At 41.6% G+C, this 12,137-nt stretch overlaps 1 protein-coding gene across 7 annotated transcripts in view; it reads left to right on the top strand.

Moving 5' to 3' along the window:
- The window catches only part of AGTPBP1 (ATP/GTP binding carboxypeptidase 1), an 863,873-nt gene that overhangs the window by 691,227 nt on the left and 160,509 nt on the right, over positions 1-12,137 (top strand). For all 7 annotated transcript variants that reach the window (XM_069229549.1, XM_069229567.1, XM_069229576.1 and 4 more), the window contains one exon: positions 1,855-2,035. In XM_069229549.1, the coding sequence (XP_069085650.1) occupies positions 1,855-2,035 (181 nt within the window). The remainder of the gene's footprint in view (positions 1-1,854; positions 2,036-12,137) is intronic.

The following is a 12,137-nucleotide window of genomic DNA, read 5'->3' on the forward strand; positions in this document are numbered from 1 at the left end:
CCTATGGGAATTAACATGAGAAACAGAACTTTTTTCACCACCCCTTTTTCTCTGCCCCTGCCTTACGGATCCCCCCTAAACTTTCTATGTGTAACAAGAATCACCACAACACTTTTTTGGGAAAATTTTGTAAAGATTTGTCATATGGCACCAAAGATAGAGGCAAGTCAAAAATGTATTTTCTAAGGAAACATGGCCCTAACTATACCTACTGACATCCCCCAATAGGATATAATGTGTGTGTGTGTGTGTGTGTGTGTATATATATATATATGTATATATATATATATATACACATATATATATATATATATATATATATATTTCAATTCACTGAAAAATAAAGGTTAATGTGACATAGTTAAGAATTGTAAAAATTGCCAAAATGCAAATTAAAAAAAAAAAAAAAAAAGTATGACCACAGAGGTCAGAGAGCCAACATAGGAGCCAAATAGAGGAGCGGTGGAGGCCAGGAGGGGAAAAGCATTGCACAAGGGAGAGAGCAACAGAGGGGTGGGTGAAGAAGTCCACATAGAGAGAGAAACACACAGGTTGGAGGCTAGAACACATAGCGAACGGAGAGGGAGGAAAAACGCACAGGATAGTGAGAAGAACACAAAAGTGAGAGCAACACTGGTAATGAAGGAGAGGCACATGCGGGTGAGAACAACACGGAGCACGAGGGAAACTGGGGGAGAAGTGCAAAAGAGAGAAAAAGGGTGCAGAGGGTAGGCATTTGCTATCAGCACACAGCAGAGGGAACGGGATAATAGATAGACAAAACTGCCGACTTTGGAGCTGGGGAACTGAGTTTGAGCCTCTGGGTCGCTCAACACCGTTGATTCTGGTCAAATCACCTAATCTCCCCGTGCCTCTCAAAAGATGAATGTGTCTTTGTGTAATGTAGCTGGTGCTCATGTAATGCGCTCCAATACCTTCGAGCCTTCGAACGGAAAATGAGAAGTCACGCTTCCTCTTACAGAGAAGGTCCACTAGAGGGAGCTAAACGTCCAGCAGAAAACCTCAACTTGTCGCCTTTTTAACATTTCACCCTACAATTTAGTGCTCTGTTTCTCATAGAGGTCTTCTCACTGATATTAAACAACGTCCCTGAGAAAAATCTGTTTGAAGATGGTCTCAATTGTGAAGCAAAGAATTTAGTAAAAAGGACCTTTTTTTAATTGTTAAAAAATATAACGGATTGCTATAAAGACAGCCGGGAAAACCATTATAAACAAGCTTTTTTTTTAGAAATGCCTTTCCTTCTTGGTGATTATTTTTTTCAAACAAACTATGTTGGTATCCTGGGAAAGCAAGCAGATTATGCGGCCCCTGTGTGCGCGCGTATGTGTGCGGGTGTTCGCAGATAAGAGCAAAAGTAGATGGGGCATGCATGTATTGTAAACTACCTTCACGTCCCTGATCCTTGTCCCAGTCAGAATTGCTGAAGTAATAAATGCCACGGCAGAAATAGCATAGGCGAAACACGTTGGCTGTGCCAATGGCTTATTTGTGGAGCCGTGCGTAATTAAGACCGACACACACGCAGGAAGTTTGGGCCATGAGGAGGAAACTTCCACCTTAATTTACTTTTTTCCTCAAAAAGCGTTTTTAAAATATTTGAGACTATGAAACAATTAGTGATTTCAGTCACACCTCACATGTATTAGGGTAGATGTCAGACAAGTGTGTTGCTCGAATAATGCATCACTTTGTGACTGACACCTTCCAAGTAGATATTTCAGCCTTTTGTTGAAATATAAAAGTTACAGCTCACGTACTGCCTAGACAAGCAGGAAGTTCAGCATGTGCAATGTATGTTTTACCTTGGAATGTTGTGTATTCTTATTTTAGGAAATCGCCCCTATATATTTCTCACTGCCCGTGTTCACCCTGGAGAAACGAATGCAAGCTGGGTCATGAAGGGGACTTTGGAGTTTCTTATGGGCAACAGCCCCAGTGCTCAGCATTTGAGAGAAGCATACATTTTCAAAATTGTGCCCATGCTAAATCCAGATGGTGTTATCAATGGAAAGTAAGTGAAAGGACACTGTTTTAGATTAATTTCATAAATATGTGTTTTACTTTTATGTTAAACAGTGAAAACGCGCAATAGAATTGTTTTGTAGAGATTTCTGGAGTCCATATACACTTAGTTTATTTCTGTAAACACAATATTCAGCATTTTACGAGAGTTTGAGAGTTCTGCAAACTGTTGGTTTGTCATTTAAGAAATTTAGTTGTGAATGAGTCTTGATCTATCAGCAAAAGGCGGTTGACCATTTAGCAAGGAACCCTAGAAAGAGAACGCATCTTGGCTGCACGTCACACCTTTAACTTCTCTTGGTTTCTACTCGCTCAAAGTTTAACATCAACATAACCTCTGGCTAACCTAAACCTTTCATCGAAAATGTACTTTTACTTTCCTTTTTTGCAATATCGGCCTTTTCTGTACAGTATTCTCACAAAACTCTCCTGTAAATGTTTCTGTATACTGTGGCCCTCTCAATACTTTAATGGTCATCTGTCCATTTTCCACCAGGAACATCGCATCAGTGAGCTGCTTATCTAGGGCCCCACATCTCCCATTGCCAGTGAACAGTTCTAAAAAGCAGTTTGATCCTCAGTGCTCCGTTTCCACCGTGTCCGATTTCTTACATTCTCAGCATTAATGTGGGGGACCTTCTGAGACTCCATGCTTAGTTCTAACACAAGCTGCGACACTTTGATAGCAGCGTACTCCACAGTCCATGAGCAGTAGCACTGCCACGAAGCAGCAGGTTGAATTACAAGTTTAGATACATCCATGATCAAAAATAGGCAGAGTTTAACAAGAGCTGCACCAACAAACATTGACAGGGAACCCTCTCAGTGTGACATTCCTAAAGTCATTCAAAAATCTGGACCGAATCCGGAAACTAAAATTGACAAATCCAAATTAAATTAACCTGACAAGCGCTGATTGAATCATTTTCTCGGATAAAGCACCAGAAAATGAAACTGCTCTTGGACAACTCACAAAAGATGCTGTAAGGTTGCAAACGTCTGTGATAAAGTACCTTTAGATTACAAAACCGCTGCGAGTTAGGATGAAGGATGCTTGATGTCAAATTTTTCCTGGAAGCATTGATGAAAAACACAGCAAAACCTAACAGCCGATTTCGCGTTTTCCCTTGAAGGGGCCAGAAATGCATTAGCACTGCTATGGGCTCGCCCAGGGATATAATTGTCAGAGTCCAGAAGTTCAGCTATAGAGACACTATATTAGTAACTGCCTGCCGTACTGGATCAATTTCCTAGGAAGGCCAAACTATAAAGCAGTTTCTGGGGGCGAAGGAAGCTCCTGCTCCTTGTATTGAGTGGCAGTAATTAAATACTATCCATAATCATAGGTTGTTACTGCTGGAGGAGAGGACGGTAGGTGTTGAGACCGACCCCTTTTACATTAGTGACAGTAGCTGAAGGGTGATTTGTGTCACCAGCTGGGGGGTATGCTGTGATATAATTTTTAGGATTTTTAGGTGGCTCCGCGTGGGACCAGTTTGCAGTCAGTTCAAATTCAGCATGGTTAGCGATTTGAAGTAGCAGTGCACGAAGGAGGCATGGATAGTTCTAAGATACAGTTCTGCAGGTGAGAGATTAGATTAAATTGATGATATTTGCATTTCCAAGTAAACATAAAACATGGGTGGGTCTCTTCAGTGTTTATAATTTGAGTCGGTGGCTTCTGGTGCGGGGCACTGGCACTTGTTTTTGAGGGCCAGCACTTATTTTTCTGCATCAAGCATTTAATGTGAGCAAAATACACTAATGGGAAAGATAGAGGAAGAGAAAAACGAAAAAGTTTCACAAAGGGAGAAAGCAGAATGCTGCAACAGTGAGCTGAAGGGCCAGGGAGTGCCTGTAAATGGGTTAGAGAGGCCTGAGATGGTTTTAGGATTAGCTACCTCAGTATTCGGTGCTCGCACATTTAATTGCAGCACCTGCGTGTTGCGAAAGAGAGCCTTGGGCACCGGCACGCTTTTATTTGCAAATTAAGCACTGGGACTCTTACGGAAACGCCTTGCAGCTGCTGAAAATACCCAGCTTGTCAGAAAACGGAGAGCTCAATTATTTTACTTCTCTGTGTGAGAGTGGGGTCCATATGAGTAGGGTTGGGTGGCACATGCTTTACTAAAAGCAGTTCAGAATCCTGAGGGTCTGTATGTTTTTATTAATTACTTGCTTGATTGTCAAGAAAGGTGCATAGTTAATTTGGGTCATCTGTTATGAAAGATATGCAGTTCTTTACAAGCCTGTGTGAGAGCTGCTCTTTCTTTTTGGGGCTGCTGTTGAAATGGGTGGACAGTTTTAACTGAACGCTATACAAGTTGAAAGGTGGGCGGGCGCACAGCTGGCCTAGCACACAGACGTGGAATTAGTAAAGCTCTAGATCTAGCCATTAGGGAATGGATGGTACTAGACACCTGGCGAAAGTAACACCAAACTGACAGAATTCATGTTTTTTATCCAGCACTCCCTAATGTGTTTAAGAGAATTAAGTATTTTGCACTATCAAAGATTCTCAGAATTGCATATATGAAAAGAATATTGTCAGATCCTCTACTATGAACCCAAAGAATACGAAACAAAAGACGTAGAATTCCAGTAGAGGGGTTGAGAGTTAAGTCTTCAAAATCACCCATTGACAAAAATATGCGACTCTAAGCAGACCACTTCATCTTTAAACCCAGAGATCTGGAAAGATATCTTGATGCCAGAACTAAGGATGACTTACCACTCAGCTCAAACAATAGCTCTATATGTCTGTAGATGATCTTGCCAACTTTTCTGAAGCCTCTGCACAAAAGGTAGGTTAATACCAGGATTATTCTCCGATGGCATGCATGGTTCCAATTGTCTGTTTTCACCCAGAAGATGAACACTTCCTTATTAACATACGTTCAGATATCGAGCATCTTTTAGGGCCACAAGTAGAGAACATGCTTGAAAAGATTAAGAAAGTTCCCAGCACTGCCAAAGCCACAAGGGCACTACAATTTCAGTCTCCCAAGACTTGATTTCCGAAATAGCAAACCTGAAGGGGTGCAAAATTGGCACCCAAAAAGCAGTACACAGGTTTTCAATAAGGACATGTGATGTGCTCGAGGTGGATACAGAGGCACCTGTAGAGAGAAGGGCCCAGGTGGCCGTAAATGACCCCTCAGCCTCGAAACAATGACTTACCATCCATTCTGCCAATTATACAACACCTGCCTTGGATAAATCAGATTATTCCTTCCACAGTGGGATCTGATAATCACAGATAAGTGTGTTCTGTCCACTGCCCAGCAAGGATACTGCTTGGAATTCTGCAATTAATCAAGAACACCAACTATGACTCAGAATTACAACCAGCAGCCTCTCGGCCAAGAGACATTTGGGTTCCTTTCCGAGGATTCCTGGTCGCAGACGGACCTGAAGAGAACCACTGATGTACTTTTAAATACATTACCTGCATACGGACGTATAGTTGCAAGGAGTGTTCTGGGCACACTATTACTTGCAGTATGTGTAAACTGTGTTGAATGCTAAAGTACTACATTGTATTGGTTGTCTTTATGTTTAGTAAAGAAAAACTTGAAAAAAGGTGTTTAGTTATTGCCTGATGAATGTGGCAGCACATCTTCGACTCAAGTGCCATTCATGTGTTTCCATATTTGGGCGATTGGCTGATGAAGAGCAGCAGCTGTCATCAATTCTTAGTACTTATTAAGGCAGCAGTGTCTCTTCTGCTCACATTGGGGTTCACAGTAAATGCCAAAATATTGCACCTCATAACAAAAGTAACCTTTTTTCTAGGAGCAATACTAAACACCATCAGAGACAAAGCCTACCTAATTCAAGAGAGTGCAGTAGCATTTGATAGGCTGTTTTACCTTGTTTCTCGAACACCATGTTCTCTAATTGAGGAAATAATAATGAAACTGTTGAGAATGATGGCTTCATGCATACATGTAGTTCTGAATACAAGTTCGAACATGCACCTCCTGCAAGATTGTCTAGAAAGGCAACGGTCACAAGTGGCAGGTCGGGAAAGTGCAAGTGCTATTGGAGTCCATAGTTCAACATAATCTGAAATGGTTGTCAATTGACAGGCCATCTCTAGACCCTCAGTTGCAGATGACTGTTACTACTGTCAGTACGCTTATGGTTTGTGGAGTACATTTCAATTACATGACTGTTCTGGGTACCTGTACACTGAAACAAAAAAAAATACCTATCAGTTTTCTAGAACTGACAGCAATACAACTGGCTTTTATGGCATTTAAGATGCTTATTTGAGGGAAAACAATCCTTATAAAACTGGACATGACTGGCATGTGTTACATTTAGAAACAAGGGTGAGACTCACTCACGTAAGCTGTCCGGTCTATCTCAAACAATCATGCGTTGGCTAGTGAGTCACATCGAGCCTCTAGAAGAGCACCTGCTAGGGGTGGAATACTTTGACCTGACATATCAAAATGTTTGCAAATGGGAGAGGAATCCTCAAGTACTTTAACAATACTTTCAACTATAGTCAACCTATTTGCAACCTCAAAAAATGCAAAAATGCCCAGGCTTCGCTTCCAGGCTTGCACACCCACAGTCATTAGGTGCAATAGGCCATAGTTGCATATGCTTGTTCTTCACTATCTCTGAACCCTTATGTATTGAGGAAACTCAGCCAGACGTCCATCACGTTCATCCTTGTTGCACCAGTGTGGGCAAGGCTGCCACGGTATTCAGTGCTTTTGGATATGTCTGTTCATCCACACAATAAACTACCCATCAGAGAACACCTATGGATGCTGTATCTGGGTCAGCTGAGGCATCTCAGGCTTAAGGAACTGAGCCTAGCAATGTGGCACCTGTGGTCTTAGAGTTTAGATACTTTAAATTACCAGAGCAGTGTACATACATCTTATGCAAGCCTCACAAACCAACCGTACAGCAAAATGGAAGGGATTTGCTCATTACTGCTTAAACAAATAAGTAGATACTCTTAGAGCATAAGTCAGGTTATTATAATTTATCTGCTGCACCTTCAAAAGACAAGTGTAGTATACACTTCTATTTGACTACATTTAGCAGCTGTAACGCTTACTTGCAAAATAGACAAAATGCATCTTTGTTCAAAATCCCTGTTGTTAAAGCTTTCATGGAGGATTTTAGGAGAATAACCACTGTAGGAACACCAACAACAGCTACATATGACCTAAATGTCATACTCACCTGACCCAGGGAGGCCTCTGCTTGAGCCACTACACTCTTTTGACATACATTGTCCGTCTTTGAAGGTAACCTCCTTTGTTGCACCCACTTCTCTAAGAATAGTCAGTGTACTGTAGATGTTAACAGTAGAGGAACCTTTCTTTCTCCCTCAAAGGGATAGAGTTGTACTGGACACAAATCCTCAATTGCTATAAAAGGTGATTCATCTTTTAATGTGAATCACTAAGCGTTATTGTGTTGATATTCGTGCACAACAAGAAGCTTTAGTTGGCCAACCTGAATTAAAGACTTTATTCCAAACATCTGCCTCATCTGCTTGCTAGCCACCACTTTCATGGAGTTGCATTGATTAGTAGAGCATTTTATCTACTGTATTACAGGCTATCATTTTCCTTACCCGACACCTGTCTCACTGTTTACTGCTTTTAATATTTTTGCATCTAAGGATTTCATGAACCCAATAACAAACAGTAAGCCATAGGTATCCCAAGAGGATCCCATTCCAGGATTGTTATGGAAATCAATTAAAGGTCAAGTGGTCCCGTATCTCACAGACATCATAAAAGACTCACTTTATAAGGAAATATCCTAGAAAGTTTCAAGCACAGGATGGTGCCCTCCCTAATGAAGACATTGTTTGCTCAACTGACAAATTATAGACCTGTTTTGGTATTACGATATATCTCTAAAAATTGAAGAAGGCAATTCGTTCCCAGTTGCAAAACAGTTTGGAAAGTTGCTTTAGACCAGGTAAGGGGACTGAACTGGTTATCACCTATATATATGTATATGTTATATTTACAACTCACATCTAGCCAAAAGGTAGTGGAATGTGGTTCAGGGTCAAAACCAAACTTAATGTCAATCAGTGACAGGACAGGTAGCTTGTTTTCAGATGGTTAATGCATTGTGATGTAGTGTTCTTTAAAAGAGGTGACTTCTCACCTCTTTCCTAAAGTGGAGCAGAGTCGCATTGGTCATCTGAATAGGAGGATATTGTTTTAAATCCTGGGTGCAGAGATGGAAAAGGCCTGCTGCCTTGGTTTTTCTTTACACTTCTTGGTCTATCTTCTTGTCAATTCCTGGCTACGGTTGTGACAAGAACCACCATAGAAGATGAACTTGCCTGGAAGGTAAGTGGGCGGCTGGCTGTGATGGTCATTATCCCAGTGGGAGATGACCATCAGATGATGGCAGATAGTACCAACTGAAGAATACGTATTCTTTTAGACCTCTCCACTGCCTTCAGCACCATTGACCACAAAACACTAATCCACCTTCTGCCATCCCTCAGTATCAAGAGCTCAGTTTCCCCTTGGTTTCCTCGTTTGTGTCTAGCAGAACCTTAATGTCTGAATTTGAGGCTTTTCTTCATCACCTAAACCACTGCAAAGTCCTCTGACCTATCTTCTGCGGACGTTTAATGTTTAAAACACACTTATATGCAAATTGCACTCAATTCATATTCATGCTATGCAACAAAGCAAATGACACTAACCTTGATGTCCTACTAGCCCTTGAAGAAACACAAAAATTGATGGCAAAACCTTTCAACTTTAAATCCTTCAAAATCAGTTAGGGTCAAAGTGCCTCTACCTGCATTTATTCTAGATTGGATTATGGCAATGCAGTGTAATGGACTTTTTCGTTTGCACCTTAATACCAAAGAAGCAGGCCTAACAGCAGTGCAGGCCATGTTTTTCTGTTGCTGCAGTCAGTTTGCTCCCCACCATGTTGCAAAGTAGACTATGTCAATGTAATTCACACCAAGTGGTAGTAAGTTGTATTATCACTTTAACAACTGGGGTATCCAGAAGTAGCAGTTTCATACATCTTGAACATATGGCGGGTGTCCATATATTTTGCCTCTTCACTTTTTTGGTTTGGTCAACACAGTGGCCCCTGCAGTTGCACTACCAAAAAATAATGTTCAAGATTTAAGACTCCCAGCCTTACCTCAGCAAGTGGCAGAATGAACTTTTGCAAACAACCATTGTTACTTATTAAGTATAGGAGCAAATTCCTGAATGTTCAGTACAAGTTCTTTGAGGGAGTCACCATCAACGTAATATAGTAATACAGCAGGTGGAGGAGCATCTTCATATTTGACAATGCAATGCAGCCAGCTGTAGAATGTGGAAGATGTCTTCAGGAGGCCGTACATCCCCAGAGAGGTGACAGTTTTCAATTGGTTACTCTCATAAATATATACATCAATGCAATATACTTTGACTCCCAGATATTTTAATGTCTCGTGCCCAAGTCTAGTGGGCATTTGCCTGTAGACAATGGCGATTCCTAACATCATATTTTGGGGAGAATTTACACAACTTTCTCCATTTAATTGCTAGGCCATATGTCTCGGAAAAGGTCTCACATTTGTTGATTGTCGTCACTAGATCACAGAGTGGGTCACTTAAATAAAAGGGGACATCATATTCATAAAGAAAAATAATACATAAGGTCTCAAGCACTCTCACACCTTTCAGATTACTTTCACATTGTGCCCAACTAGTAGTTGTTATATTGCATAGAAGGGGCAACATTGAGCACCTTAATATGGTGGCCTGTATCACTTGCCATCCTTTATACATTAATTTCCCTGTACGTACCCTGACTGTCAGTTCTTTATGTAATAGTTTGATCCGTAATGTTGTACACACATTACACCAGACAAGCTACCCGATTCAAACATATTGAATTCCTTCTCATTATCCAGTGAGACCACTGAGAAGGTGCCATACTCTTAAGATATGCTGCCAAGTATATGAAAAGTCTTCTTCAGGTAGGTAATCCACGTCCACATATGTCTCTCCTGTGATTAGGGTGAATAAGGCGGGAACAGCTTTAAGTAATCTGTTTGCTATTACTTTTATAGTATTTTCATAGTTCAAATTCAGCATTGACATAGGGCGATACAGTGCTTTACTAAGGTGGCCACAATGAGGTTTGGGAATCACTACCATCATGGTCTCTCCCACTAAGGGGAAGAGTCTGCCTGCATCCAATGAGTAATTAAAGACTACCAATATGTGGGCATAGCAGTTGCTCATATATGATTTAAAACTCCAATTGAAAGTTATTTGTCCCAGGGGCCTTTCCTCCAGGTAGTGACCTCCCCCCATTTGATCTGTCTGCTTATATGATTGAGGTGTCAAGTTCTTCCCTATTTTCCAGGTAGGATGCAGGTAGGGACGCTCCTGGCAAATGGGCCATTGGGTACACAGGGCACGTTTTGGCAGAGCTTGAGTACAAGGAGAAATAATAATGTGCTGAAAGTTTGGTAATATCAGTTTGCTAAAACACATCAAGTCACCTGTACATCTTAAAGTGGTCACTTCTTCTCATTGGGACTCGATTCTGATCAGTTAGGTTAACAATCAGTGAGACTTGTTTCCTTCCTCATATGTCATAGCTGTGCACTGAGCCCAGTTATTTCCCTCTATGGTAAGAACATATTTCTTTTTGTGCTTTGAAAGGGCTATTGTTTGGCTGCAACCATGTACCAGTTTCATCTCAATGGCTACGTCAAATTTTTCTCCTGCACCTATACCTCTTTTGCTAGGATTGCTCTCATTCCACATATCATCTTAATGTACATTCCTTAAACTTGTCTTCACCCTCTCAAAACAGGGGATGGAGCTTGCTAGAGCAATCAATCATAGCATTTGTAAAGTGCAGCACTATCACCTCTAAGGGTATCTGGGCGCTGAGGGTGCTGTGTCTCCATCCAAAAGCCACGTCTTGAGTCTCCTTCTGAAGTCTGCCAGGGAGGGAGCTATTCGGAGGTGGAAAGGCAGGCTGTTCCAGGACTTGGCTGCTGTGTAGGGGAGAAGGAGCGGCCTCCGCTGCCGCTGGGACAGTTGCGGGGGTGTGTGCAAGTTTTAGTGTGGAGAAGCTTAGTTGTCTTGCTGGGATGTAGAAGCTCAGTGGATGGTTGATGTAGGATGGCTCTAGGTTGTGTAGAGCCTTGTTTGCGAGTGTGCGAATTTGAATTCACATATGTTCTGGACACGGAGCCAGAGGAGGTTCCTGAGGTGTAGAGTGGTACTTGAGTGCTTGTCGGGGTTGAGGATGAGTCTGGCTGCGGTGTTCTGTAGAGTCTGGAATCTTTTAAGTAGCTGGGAGGACACTCTGGTGTAGAGAGCATTGCCATAGTCGAGCCGGCTGGTGACCAGGGTGTGTGTCTGTTTTTCTGGTGTCAGTAGGGATCCATTTGAAGATTCGGCGGAGCATGTAGAAGCAGGAGGAGGCAACTGAGTTTACTTGTTGATTCATGGATGGTTGGCAGTCGAGGATGATGCCAATGTTTTGTGCCTGGGCCGATGGAGAGGGCGTTGGTCCGAGTTCTGCTGGCCACCAGCTGTGGTCCCATACAAAGGCGTTTTTCCCAAAGATTAGGGCTTACGTTTTGTCATTGTTTAGTTTAAGGGAAGCTGTTTTTCATCCACATTGCTACATTGGTCATGACATTGCAGAAGTTTGCTGTGGCATTGTGAGGGTCTTATGTGAGTGAGAGGATTAGTTGAGTGTCGTTGGCGTAGGAGACTATATTGAGACATGCATGGGGGGTCGCGTAGGAGACTATATTGAGACATGCATGGCGGGTCGTGTAGATGTTGAACAGTATATACAATTGTAAAGTTCTATTAGTTAATTTTCATATGTAGGCAGAGGTCTCCTCCACTGGGGCAGAGATCTCCCAGTATTAAAATATAGGGGAAATAATAAAGTTTAATAATTATTTTTAAAAAAAATGAAAAATCAAAATGTAAATTAATTTAAAGTAATTATTGTTAACCTAGAATTAAAGTAATTGTACATTAGAGATTTCTTTATAGAAAAGACGGAAGGCCTTTGCACATAGGTGTGTCCAAAGC

The sequence above is a fragment of the Pleurodeles waltl genome, chromosome 1_1 (assembly GCF_031143425.1).
Source record: "Pleurodeles waltl isolate 20211129_DDA chromosome 1_1, aPleWal1.hap1.20221129, whole genome shotgun sequence".
Classification (NCBI taxonomy): Eukaryota; Metazoa; Chordata; class Amphibia; order Caudata; family Salamandridae; genus Pleurodeles; species Pleurodeles waltl.